The sequence below is a fragment of the Eubalaena glacialis genome, chromosome 3, assembly GCF_028564815.1.
Source record: "Eubalaena glacialis isolate mEubGla1 chromosome 3, mEubGla1.1.hap2.+ XY, whole genome shotgun sequence".
NCBI lineage: Eukaryota > Metazoa > Chordata > Mammalia > Artiodactyla > Balaenidae > Eubalaena > Eubalaena glacialis.
The window spans coordinates 152,777,090-152,790,839 of record NC_083718.1 but is presented as its reverse complement, the minus strand read 5'-3'; the positions used below and the strand labels follow the sequence as shown (position 1 = coordinate 152,790,839).

The following is a 13,750-nucleotide window of genomic DNA, read 5'->3' as shown; positions in this document are numbered from 1 at the left end:
CAGGCTCTAGGCGTGTGGGTTTCAGCAGTTGTGGCTCACGGGCTCTACAGCACAGGCTCAGTAGTTGTGGTGCACGGGCTTAGCTGCTCCGTGGCATGTGGCATCTTCCCGGACGAGTACTCAAACCTGTGTCCCCTGCATTGGCAGGCGGATTCTTAACCACTGCGCCACCAGGGAAGCCCAAGACATATTAACATCACGTACCTCTTGTTACACTGAGAAAGGCACAAAATTACATCTGTGGTAGTCTTGCCAAGAATGTATAAGCTCAGTCTATCATGAGAAAACATCATATAAATCTAAACTCAGGAATATGCTACACAATACCTGAAGTGTTGTGGTCTCCAAAAGTGTCACGGTCATGAAACAAAGAACAGCTGAGGAATAAAATCACAGACTGGGGATTCCCCCAGTGGCGCAGTGGTTAAGAATCCGCCTGACAGTGCAGGGGACATGGGTTTGATCCCTGGTCCGGGAAGATCCCACATGCCACAGAGCAACTAAGCCTGTGTGCCACAACTACTGAGCCTGTGTTCCAGAACTACTGAAACCCGCGCACCTAGAGCCTGTGCTCCGCGACAAGAGAAGCCACCACAATGAGAAGCAAGCACACTGCAGCAAAGAGTAGCCCCCACTCACAGCAACTAGAGAAAGCCCGTACACAACAACGAAGACCCAATGCAGCCAAAAATAAATAAATAAAATATAAATTTAAAAAAAAAATTTTTTAAAATCACAGATTGGAGGAGGCTAGGGAGACATGAAAACTAAATGCATTGTGGATCTCAGATCAGATTTTGAACCAAAAAAAGTACATCAATAGAATACCTAGTGATATTCAAATAAGGTCTGTTGTTTAGTTAATAGTATTGTACCAACAGTACAACAGTACTATTGTAATAGTATTATACCAAAATTACCAATAGTACTATACCAATTATACTGTAATTATGCAAGATGTTAACATTAGAAGTTTGATGAAGTGTATCAAGAACCCTGCATTATTTTGCAACTCTTCTGTAAATCCCTAGCATTTTTAGACATTCTCATATTCTACACACACTGTTAGCAGTCATTATACATTTTTAAAAATTCATCCCCTATACATTAAATCAATTACTAAGAAAAAAAATCCCAAAATTCAAGCCTGGAATTTGTGAGAGTGCTATTAGACTTGCGGTGTACCTAAAATACAGGCTATATCTCAATTTTGACATTAAGAAAAAAATAATAAACTTCCTGGTTTAAAATTAAAAAAGTCAAAATGCCAACACGTAGGTAATAATGTGGCAATATATAAGGACTAAGATATTCTCAAAGACCTCTTCTACATAGTTACTAGACAAGGATTTATTAAAGGTATCATGTAATACATTTTCCCAGCTACATCTATGAAAGTGTATGCTTATCCATATAACTTCCTTACACCCCCTAGCTGGATGTGTAAATTTTAATTCTTTAAACAATTATTTCACATTCTCTTTCAGTGTGTGTGTGTGCACGCGCCACACATGAAGCATGTGTTGGGGTGAAGGGAAGGGGAATAATACAGTAAAAGCTAAGTGTTATAAGAGTAGTACCACAACAAGGGATATGAAGCTTCAGAGACAGGTGTCCCTACTGAGAGAAGAGGCTGTTAGGGAATAGAGGGGATTAGACTTCAGGTGAGCCTTAAAGGAAGGATAACATCTAGATGGTCAGCAAGGAAGAGGGGAAAAAATTCATGGGAGATCTAGAAGCAAAAGCTTGGCAGTAGGAATACATATGGTACGTTACAGGCTAGTTTGGCTGTATTAAGTCATACAGGCTCCAGAGTTACGGAAACTCACTCATAATGAAGAGGCAGTGTTAAATGGTAGAGGGCTTTCAACATTAAGCTAAGAAAGATGGCCCAAATTCTGTAACAGAGGAATTCAAAGAACAACTCCACTGTTCAGTTTCCTGTAACTAAAATGGATGTAGACAGAGCATAGTTAATCTTAGAGTGCCTTGGTATGTGAAGAACTATGAAACTATGTTTATCACTATTTACCATGGAGAGAGATTTTAAACTTGGCTATGATTTTTTTAAAGACATAGAGCAAGTCTGTGTTTGAGAGAAATCCATCCACAAGAAAGAAAGAAGTATTAGATGAGGACCCCAAAATATATAATTAAAAAATTCCTAAAACATCAAGTTAAAAAAACCTAAACCAAACAACAAAACACAAAAATAGATTATTAAAAGAGAATGAATGTTAAGAGTAGATCTTAAGCATACTCACCTAGAAAAAAAAATTTTTAATAAGAAAAATAAATAAGAGGGAATGAAGAAAATGAGAACCTCGGGATATATAGGAAGGAAATATAACTCTTCTTATGTGAACATTTTAAGTACCATTTTACTTAAAGATAGAAATACAACTAAATTTTTTTAAAAATTATATTACCATTAAGTAGCAAATTATTAAAAATTGTCAGTATAAATATAAAGTTGTAAAAGTAGGAATTTTAAATGCCATATTATTTTTTCTTTTCCAAGCACACACTGGTTTATGTCAGCTGATCCTTGAAACCGGCAGGAAGAACTGCAAGTCATCACATCTACAGGTGTAACCACTAAACCACTGATTTTGCTGCAATGGTATTTTGTTTAAACCACTTCCAGGAATAGAAATAAATTAGTTAAATATCATATCAAGGCAACTTGTTGGAAAAAAACCCATTTTTAAAATCAAGTTAACTAGTAGGTTAGCAAGCTTTATAAAATATCAAGATCAAACTATAGCTGCTTAAACTGAACAATTTTAAAAACAAAACCATTGAAATTTTTATTTTCTTTTAAATGTTTAAATCATAAGTAGCATATACTACTTCTTTCAGAATTAGCATAAAGCCTTCAGCTTAGTTTCATAGCAGTAAGGGGACTCCTTACTACATATTTCATTTAAAGAGTTTAACTGTGCTCTGAAGCACAGGTTAGATAAGTAGTGCTAGAAATCAATAAACATTAGCCACATTTCCAAATTTCATTTAACAATGGGCATATCACTTCCTGCTAGGGGATTAACACACCACATTCCTACTAGGTCTTAAAGCCTCTGAACTATTATCTACCATAGGTTTTACAAAAGAGGAGATGTTTGGTTCATGCAATAAAGTAATTCTAGAACTAGATTATATTCAAAGGAAAAGTAACAACATATGAAGCAAAAACCAATGAAAAAATAAGCAGAAAGTCAAGTTGCAGTCTGGGAAAAAATGTGGACCTCAAAGAGTTTTGATTTGATAATGTGAACCACTAACTGTAAGTTTAGTAAACTGAGAACTTCATGTTGGTAAAAACTTAAGTTTTCCTTTGAAAGGGAGAAAACAATTCTTTCATACCCACTTAATTATACATTAAGTAACAGCATTCTTTTATCACACTTAGTTTTCTCCTGAGAGGCAGAACTGATGAAAAATTTCAAATAGGTTGGATATGATGAGCTTTCTTTAGAGTAGAATGGTACAACCAGAAATAAACAGGAGAGAAAAAAAATTTTTTTGAGATGCCAAGAAAAAAATTGCAAAGAAAAGGATTTATTTGTGAATAATATTTCTCAAAAAGCTACAACGGGAAGAAACCATCTAAATTTTATCCGTGAGATAATGAAATCAGCCCAATCCTATTCCTTGCGTATCTGGGCCTCCCTCTTTCCTCAAATCTTATGTTTGCCAGATAAGGAAGACTGATAGCAGTAAGAGTCATGAGTCTTAATAGCAAAGACTTTTCAAATATCCAAATAATGGAAATGGAAAATAGATTCAAAAGTAAGTATGCTAATAATAAAATCAGTCAAATATTTTATTAAGCAACTACCATGTGCCAAGACAAAATTAATAAGAAACGTAATTCCTTTCCTCTAGAATCTTAGAATCTATTTGAAAGCAAAGCATAAACATATTTCAAGTACCATTATGTAACTATAGCAAAAGCTCTTTCACTTGACAATGTGAAATTAGTTGTGAGTGGCAGAAAGAAAAGTATAGGAATTCAGAAAAGAATAACACACTGGGTATGGAAAATTTAATAACCTTAAACTACAATTTTAAAGCTATTAAAATTTTTATGGAGAGACCTGGGCTCAAAATCACAGTTTTACCCCTTATCAGCTGAGTGAGCATGAACAATTTACTTAAATCACTGGGCCTCAGTTTCTCATCTGTAAAATAAAGATAATACCTACCTAACCACCTTTTGGGACTGCTGTGAAGATTAAATGAAATAATGTAGGTAAATCATTTGACATGATACCTAGCACAAAGTAGACCCTCAATAAAAGGAGAGATGGTAGAGGAGGATGGATGATGGCCAAACTACAAACTGAGAAACTGAAAACTTCTGTAGAATTTTATGGGGCTTACAGTCCCTTGAAAACAAGGGAAACAAAGAAGACTATAGCAAAAGAGGAGAAATTGATATGATGAGATACTCCTTCACAGTAACATCTCTTTTGTCACAGCAAAGATCTGTGCAAATATAAGCCAGTGTCTAATGGCCATTGATGAAGGGCAGCACTCAATGTCTGGCTGCTTTCTGGCGACAGAGACTCATTATGTCACTGGTTAGACTAGTTCATTCATAAAACTGCAGGTGTTCATAACACTGTATAAAGTATTGATAGCAAAGCAATGCACATTCGAGGAACTCTATAGCCACATCCTGAGTAGGGTAGTAGAAGAAATTGTTCTAAGGCATTTTAGGGTAAGTATTAAAACACATTTCTTCAAAAGTGAAAACTGGTGGAATGGAAATGTCTCAGAGCACCTCAATGAATCTCAAAATGAGACAGATTATGTGCATAATTTTCCTTGGGTTTGACTCTTCAGAGTTACTGACTTTATTATAAGCTTCTATTAATACAAAATTATCTTTGAAGACTAGAAATTCAGTAACAATACAAAATTGGATAGGCTTATTTGTTTCATTTTTGCCCCAAGTTGGGACATGCAGTTAAAGATAAATACAAGCTCTCTGAATAGAGTCTTTCTTCAGCAGAGCAGCTATGTCACCTCAGGCAGCAAATCGGAGCAGAAATTGAGTGCAAAGTTCAAAAATCGTTTCCTAAGAGCATAGAGTACTTAAAATGTAGTATGGCTACGTTAATGTTTACTTGTACTTTATTTCACTTAGCACTGGGTTATCAAGTGTACGTCAAATAGCCTTCCCTGGATCTCCTAGAGCTTACTGGAAATTTTAATTTATTGAAGGAGTTTCATATATACAGACCTTCCATGAAACAATTAGCACAGCATCTTGTCTGGCCATTATCTATGTCATAAAGTTGTTCAAAGGATTAATCAAAATGGTATACATACAAGTGTTTCAAACTTATAAAATTCCATTAAAATGTTTACTTGTACTACTATTCATAATTTACTGCTTTTGTAGAATATTAAAAGAAATTAGGACATAAATAGATTCTTCATAAATATTTCATGTATCAGGGATCTTGAGTATAAACTAGCCCAAACCTCTTATTTTATTTGACGTTCAGAGAGAAGTAACTTAGCCTAGGCCATACTCAATAAAATAATGACAAGAGTTTTGAAAAGCCAGGGCTCTTGATTCAAGATGAATGCAATGGGTTCACCACTAGAGTTAGCTGCCTCACACTTTGATTACTCAAAATTAACACGAGCTGTACAGATTTCTATTCTCCACTGGCCCAAATTCTTCTATACTGAAAACAGAAAATGAGCAGTGGGTCAATTCTGGAGCCCAGATTTATAATTTACAATATATAGTGATGATGTAGCATGCTTCCATGTAAGAAGGCAATCCTTTGGTAAAAGATTCTAATTGATTGTTAATAATTCTCCCTCAGGTACTCATCTTTCTGGATGTATACTGAAAATACTTGTCTGCAATGAAGGAATCAACTGCAATGACATTAATCTTCTCCTAACTACAAATGCAGAACAATGTGAAAAATGAAAGTCTGAAAAAGATGGAGGTATGGGGACGATTCATGTCAAGTAAATCAGTATCCCAAGATGCTTACCAATAGTATTAAAGTTCATGTTATTTTGTTTTCAGAATTTAGCATTTATAACCCAATCTGCAGTTTCCCCAAAATAAGTAGTCAATTGTAGGGTACTTAAAACATAGGGTTTGGAAGCACTGCTCTGTGGATAGCTATATAACAAAAATAATGTACAGTATCAGGGAAAGACTAATGACTAAAGTTGCTGGGACTGGGCTATATTTTCATATAGAACACTTTTTTATCTGTGTGTCTAAATCTATAAAATAGCAAAAATATTTGCAATCATTACTTTTTCAGGAAGTTATTCCTATTTCTGAGTATAATATACATGTATAAGAGACCACCTGTCTTATCAATTTTTCAGTACACTTCTCAAAGTCAGACACCATATAGTGTTAACATGTTTTTAAGCTTTCACTGTATCTAGCATAAATCTGGGTATACTGTAAGCATTCAGTACCGACAGAATGAGTTTTCTGTTATTGGACTTTTTTTAATTCATCACAATTCCAGATTGTGATGCCTAACTCACATTCCTCTACACATCTCTAGCAAAATATGCACAAAAACACGGCAGAAGTCTAACTGATATGTACAGAAAGTTTTAAATACAGACATGTCCTAAGTTAAAAACTCCAACTATGCAAACTGTTCCACAAGGCCCATAAAATACAAAGCAGTGATAATTATAATTTACAAACAGAAAATATAATGCACAGGCAAAATATAAAAAACACCATATAAAAAGTTCCATGATCCTAATGAAAGTTTGAACTAGTAATGGGTTATTCAAAATACTTGCTTTATTTTTTAAAAACCACAATGTAAAGTGAGTGCGGTATAAGAACAAGGGAAATCAGAAATTTTATAAAGCAAGATACTTACACAGCACAGCAAATGTTTACCGTGGATAAAAGTGCATTATTTACAAGAAAAGCCAGCTAGGACATATATTTCAACAGAAAGCCGAAGTTTAAGACTGTGAAAAATAGCCTGATGCTTTTACTTGGGCCCAACACAGGATAAGATTGCATTTCTGCAGAAATATAGCACCAGTGTTTTTAGCTCAAGTGCTATTTTAATATTTTTCCAAAATCAAATAACTCAGAAACAGTTGGAGAATACTTGTACCATTCAATTATTTAACACTATCTGGGAAAAATTCTCTTCTTGCAATACTCTAGATAGATTATTGTACTGAGAAAATATCCAGAACCAATAAATGTTTAACCTTCAAAACTAATGAACATGGACCAATAGAAAGCAGATAAGGAAGGAACTTATATCCATCCCCCAAAAATGGTAATTCTCACTTCAGAGACTTGTAGTCCATTACTCCTAGTCTACAACCTCCCTTTACTCCAGCCCATATATCTCTCATCAGCACCATGCAAGAGTGGCTTGGTGGGATTTTTAACCTCAACCAATAATCTGCATCAGCCTCTCCAAGAGATACCCTAAGAATATACATACTAAATAAAGCAATGCTCTTGCTATTGCAAAAGAAGTTTCAAGACAAGAAACCTGGTGATATCATTCCAAATAAGTTGCTGTCCCTTCCCCCACACAGAAATCAGGAATATGTCACTATACTGTGCTTTGTTAAGAGAATAACACAGTGATAAAAGGATGGATTTGAAGTCAGGCCATACAAATATCTGTAAATTTTGACAAGTGCCAGAACACGAAAAAATAAGATAGCACTGGTTTAATGAAACAGGCAATCTTAAAAATTTATATAGTTGGTAGAAATTTAAATTAGTGCAACCATCCTGGAAGGCAATATAAGTATCCAAAAACCTAAAAATATGTATACATTTTGACTCAGAAACTCAATTATTAATTGAATTTATTCTATGTCTTCTAGGAAAACAATAGGTTAAGTAAGCAAGGATGAATGTACAAGAATGTCCTCTAATGTGTATAACTCCAAAATACCACAAAAATTCTAAATGTCTAACAGCATAGGACTGAATGGCAAAATTATTATGCCACAACCATACCATGAAGTACCATCCAAACATTAAACATTAAAAAGAATGATGAACAGTCACATTTACTTGGATAGAAAGACATTCATGATAGGTTGTTAAGTGAAAAGGGCAGATTACAAAACGGTAGGAATAGAACAATCTAATTTGTATTTTTTTTAATTTTAATCATATAATTAAGAGAAAACATTCTGGAATAATATACCCAAAAATTTTAAACAATAACTATCTCTAAGTGATGGAATTAAAGGTGATTACTAATTTATTCTTTGTAAATTTATACATTTTCTCATTTTTCTATAATGAGTTACTACTTTTACAAGCTGTAAAGTTTTTTTATATTTTGAATTTAAAAATTAATAGTGGTAAATCTACACAAAACAAATAGCTTATTAACAGTTGATTATGTAAATCCATGTATGGACTTGAATATACCTACACAACTAATCTCAGCTCTATAATTATACACCTTGAGTTTTGACTTTCAAAAATTAGCACTTCTTCAAAATTCTAATTTAGACTTTTTTCGGATTTCAAAGGTATGGAGAGACCTCTGTGTCATCCTAACACAACCAATACTGTTCCTGTACTGTTGTACAATTTATTTTTAGTTTGCTTTGCAATTGTAAATAAATTACAGTTTTGTCAATGTGCAGTGCTGTGCTGTGCTGGGCCTTGCCTTTTGAGTTACTGCCCGCCCCCCCTTAAAAAAACTAAACCACTTCTACAATAAACTGCCTGAAGTTCATAAGGAAAGCCACAGCAGAACGCCACTTCTTTAACAGCTTTAGAAAGGAGTAATCATCAGTGAGACTCCCCACCCCCACCCCAAGAAGTGAAGGAGAAACATCAAGTAGAGTTATTCAGACATTCAAACAAGTCTGATTTTTCTCTCCTTCCAATCTCCACCACAATACTACAGGGGAAGACAAACCTTAATATACAGTCAGAGAAGAGAAGTTTAAAAATAACTTAAATTACCTAAGATTTCATAATAATTTATTAATCTAATACTAAACTAAATAGGAACTTCATATTAAAAATACGACACTTAGATTTTATTCATTCAGATTAGAATTATAGACGGATTATGTACGGTATGCTGAACTACCTATAAGGAATGTTAAAGACATTCAAAAATACATAAAATTTCATTACTTGTCATATAAAGAAAAAAGTACTTGAAATAAGTCAGACAGCGAAAGACAAATACTGCATGATCTCACTTACATGTGTAATCTAAAAAGAAAACCAAATCATAAGAACAGAGTAAACTGGTAGTTGGCAGGTGTGGGTGGAGAATGAGTAAAGGTGGTCAAAAGGTACAAACTTCCAGTTATAAGATGAATAAGTTCTGGGGATCCAATGTACAGCATAGTAACTATAGTTAAACAATACCGTATTATATACTTGAAAGTTGCTAAAAGAGTAATCTTAAAAGTTCCCACCAAAAAAAAAAAAAACTATGTGAGGTGATGAATGTGCTAACTAACCTTTCTGCGGCTATCAGTTTGCAATATATATGTATATCAAATCATCACGTTGTACACCTTAAACTTACACAATCTTATATGTCAAGCACATCTCAATAAAGCTGAAAAAAGGAAAAAAGAAAGTACTTACCACTAAGTCCCAATTATTTTGTTCAAGCAATGTAATAGCTTCATCAATGTTTTCAATGCCAGTACATGCCTAAAAACAAAGTAAGTAAGAATTTTAGATAGGATTTTGGGAATGGAGAGGTTAATTAGTGTTAAAAAAATAAATAAATAAACAGCATAATGTGTTATTTAAGTTTGAATAGGTATATGAATAAAGCCAATACACTAAATGCCTAAAACTTCTAAGCATTTTACACAGACGGTTTAAAAATTGTTAATTACAACATAAATTTACATTATACTGAAATAAAAGACAATAAAGTAATAAAATATGTTTAAATGTTGAGCCCTGGAGCCCAGGATGATCTCTATATCTCTAACTGCCCAGAACAACTTTATTAAAGAGCTTCTGAGGGACAGCCATGTGTTAAAAATGAACTTCAATCCGTACTTTGTACTTGATACAAAAATTAACTCAAAATAATAACAGACGAAAACCCCGCTGCAGCCATTGCCACAACCACAATGCTGAAGTGCAAGAAGCAGAGTCAGCAGCAGCCCCCACTGCCAGAACAGGAAGAGACTGGAGAGGGATGAAAGTCCCATCGGACCACCCAGCCTCCTGGGCCCTCCCATCATGACCAATGGAAACCCTGGTGACCCCAAATCAGCTCTTCACAGAGGTCCTCCAGGGTCAAGGGGACCAATGATTCCACCACTGCTGAGTTTCCCACCTCCTCCCTGGAGCAGAGGCCGAATTTGGGGAGGGCTGAGCTCCAAATCTGGCTCATATGGTCATAGTTGGTGGAGGGGCTAATGCTAAACTTCCTTTTCCTGGACCAGGCCACGGGGATCCCTGCAGGGAGGCTTTCACAAAGAGCGGAGAAATCCTCAAAGCCTCGAGAGCTGGTCTCTTATCAAGAATACCTGCCCATCCAAGGATGGACCCCAGGTTATGGAAGACAGATTCAACCACCCTGTCTGCCGGCACTTTGCCAAAAAGGTCCACTGTCCATATGAGGACTGAGTTCTGTGCCTTCTACCACGCAGAGTCCATGGACCTCCTCTGTGAGACTGTGCCTTCCCATCCAGGCTTGAAGGAGCCCTCTGTGACCCAGTGGCCATATACTTCCTTGTGGCCCTGTGATGGCTACTGTGGGGCTGTTCCAACTACCACCCTCAGTCAGTGACACCTATCCCCATGGCCACCTCGCCCATGTGGGGTCCAAAGTTGTGTTTCATCACTGGTGCATGGTGTGCACTCTTTCTTCTGATCCAGCCTCCAGAGCCTCATCTTCAGGACCCCATCTTTGCTCCATTCAACTGCCTCCTGGATCCTCTTCCCCCTCGCCAATGGACGGCTGAACAGGAAACCTCTTTAGTGCTGTTTCTTGTTCATCTGTCCACCGAGCCCCCAGTGTTGCCCTTGATTCCTGAGAGCCGTAGAGCAGTTTCCTACCATTCTCTTCTTCTAGCTGCTTGTTTTAAGTCCATTATATGTCACAACCCCTACCCCCAATGTTGTCACCTGCTCTGTGAAACTCATCAGGTTGTCTGACTTGGGGTCAATTTTAAATGACTGGTACAGAGTTACTCCCTAAAAGGCTACACTTCCTGTTTTGGGGTTTCGTAATTTGTGTGTCAATAGCATGATCACCACTGCTATGGTCTGTGGTCAGCGCAGTTTGTGAAACTGTACGTCCCCTCGTAGCCTTTCTCAGTGTCCACGGCATTTTTGTGACTTCCAACAGTTGAGTACATTCTTCTGCCAAATTGAGTGAGGCCACTGGTACCCTCTAGACTTTCCCCACCTCCCAACATGGGAGAATTATGAAACTTTCCACAAGACTGCCTCCCTGGCCCTCCCCATTCTTCTTCTAATGTCAGTTTCTCTGGGTTTGACACAGGCCCAAGAGATGTCCTCTAAAGCCTCTGATGGGCCTACCCTATCGCCTCTCCAGCCCGTTTTACTTAGACTACATCACTGTGAGGCCACCAGCCCTTTTGTTTGAACTCTGTGAATCTCCACTTGGCCTACCTTTGGATAGAACCTGGGCAGTACTCTTGCCCACTTCCAACCTTCTTCTCCTACATCCCTGGCACTGGTTGTTTCCTATGAAAATGGCAGTGAACGGGTTCAGTTTTGAACCTGGCCCTGAGGAAATAGGTCAGGAGTTGTGCGGGCAAGCGGGAGGGACGAGAGCCATTGGAGAAGTGAGAATGAGTTATTTTCTTAATTTTTTTTATATTAGTTACAAACGCAGTGGGAAATAAATACATACATACCTAAATAAATAAATAAATAACCTAAAGTAAAACCCCAAACTACAAAGCCTCTAGATCTGTGCTGTCAGATATGGTAGCTACTAGACAGATATGGCTAATGAGCCCTTGAAATGTGGCTCAACTGAGTTAAGATGTGTTGCATTAAATACACACCAGTGTAGGACTTAGTACAAAAACAAAAATGTAAAGTGTCTCAATAATTTTTCTAGTGAATAAATGTTGAAACGATCATTTAAAATATATTAGCTTAAATAAAACACAAATGTTTAAGTTAATTTCACCTGTTTCTTTTACATTTTATGCTTCTTAATGTGGATACTAAAAAACTTTTAATTACATATATGACTCATTCAATTTCTAATGCCATTCTAGAAAAAAACATAGAAGGAAATTTTTGTGACATTTAGATTCAACAGCAAAAGTACAATCCAAAAAATCGATAAAGTGGACTTTATTAAGAACTACTACTCAGAAATTTCCTGGCAGTCCAGTGATTAGGACTCTGCACTTTCACTGCCAAGGGCCCAGGTTCGATCCCTGGTCGGGAAACTAGGATCCCACAAGCTGCGTGGTGAGGCCAAAAAAGAATAAATAAAGAGACGCTTTTAAAAAAAAGAACTACTGCTCTTCGAAAGACACTGTTAAGAGAATGAAAAGGCAAGCCACACGCTGGGAGAAAATATCTGCAAAACACATGTAACAGAGGACTAATAACCAGAATATAAGAATTTTAAATTCTCAAAAAACTCAGTTTAGATAAATTGTTAAGTAGCAAAAGATTTTAGCAGAAACTTCACCAAAGACGATATACATATGAGAATAAGGACATGAAAAAACACTCAACATCATTAGTCATTAAGGAAATGCAAAAAAACAGAGAGATACCATTTCCGTATGTTAGAGTGACAAAAGCCCAAAATACAAACAATATCAAGTGATGGTAAGGATGCAGAAAAACTGGAACTCTCATATACTGTTGGGGAGGAAGCAAAATGATATAGCCGCTCTGGAAAACAGTGCTAACAGATGATCAGTTTCTTAGAAAGTTATGACACAGTAATCCCACTCCTAGGTGCTTATCTAAAAGAAATAAAAACTTATGTTCACATGAAAATTATACATGAATGTTTATAACAGCTTTATTTATAATCGCTGAAAACAGACCACACCCCAAATGGCCTTCAACTGTACATTCATACAATAGAAAACTACTCAGCAACAAAAATGAACAAATTACTAACAACACAAAACAATGTGGATAAACCTCAAATGCTAAGTAAAAGCGTGACTCAAAAGGCTACACACTGTATGATTCCATTTATATGGCACTCTAGAAAAGGCAAAGTTAAAAGAACAGGAGACATATTAATGATCACTAGGGTTATCAGGTGGGAATAGGGGTTGACTACAAACACCAAGAGGGAATTTTGCAGGGTAAAGGAACAGTTTGAACTCTGAATAACATAAAAAAGCAACAAAAGGCAACCAAGTAAGACATTTAAAAATGCAATCTTCAACCTAAGCTACATGAAAAGACAAGGATAAACCAAAGGCTCCAAAGTACTAACAAAAGCTACTAAGAACAGCTAAGGTAGGGCAGAAGTTACACAGAAGGAAGCAGAAAGAAAAACTACAGGGAGTGCAGAGCAAGCCTAACAGCAGCAATTATCAGAAAGCACAAGCAAAAGTACACCTCCTTCAATGACATCACCATTTGTCTTCAAAAAAAAAACAAAACACAGTGGAGGATGTAGTTCCAAGAGCCCATCCCTCCATAGAAACATGAAAAAATTGAGCAAAAACTGTCAGAATCAAATTTGCCAAAACTCTGGAAAACAGTCAAAGCTATACGTCAACCAAG

General features: G+C 36.2%; 1 protein-coding gene and 1 pseudogene across 1 annotated transcript in view; one reads left to right on the top strand and one right to left on the bottom strand.

Annotated features, from left to right (window-relative positions):
• The window catches only part of FAF1 (Fas associated factor 1), a 473,015-nt gene that overhangs the window by 390,934 nt on the left and 68,331 nt on the right, over positions 1-13,750 (bottom strand). Inside the window, exon 2 of the mRNA XM_061184239.1 lies at positions 9,626-9,694. Coding sequence (XP_061040222.1) covers positions 9,626-9,694 — 69 coding nt within the window. The remainder of the gene's footprint in view (positions 1-9,625; positions 9,695-13,750) is intronic.
• On the top strand, positions 9,784-10,630 carry LOC133089049 (proline-rich protein 3-like; annotated as a pseudogene).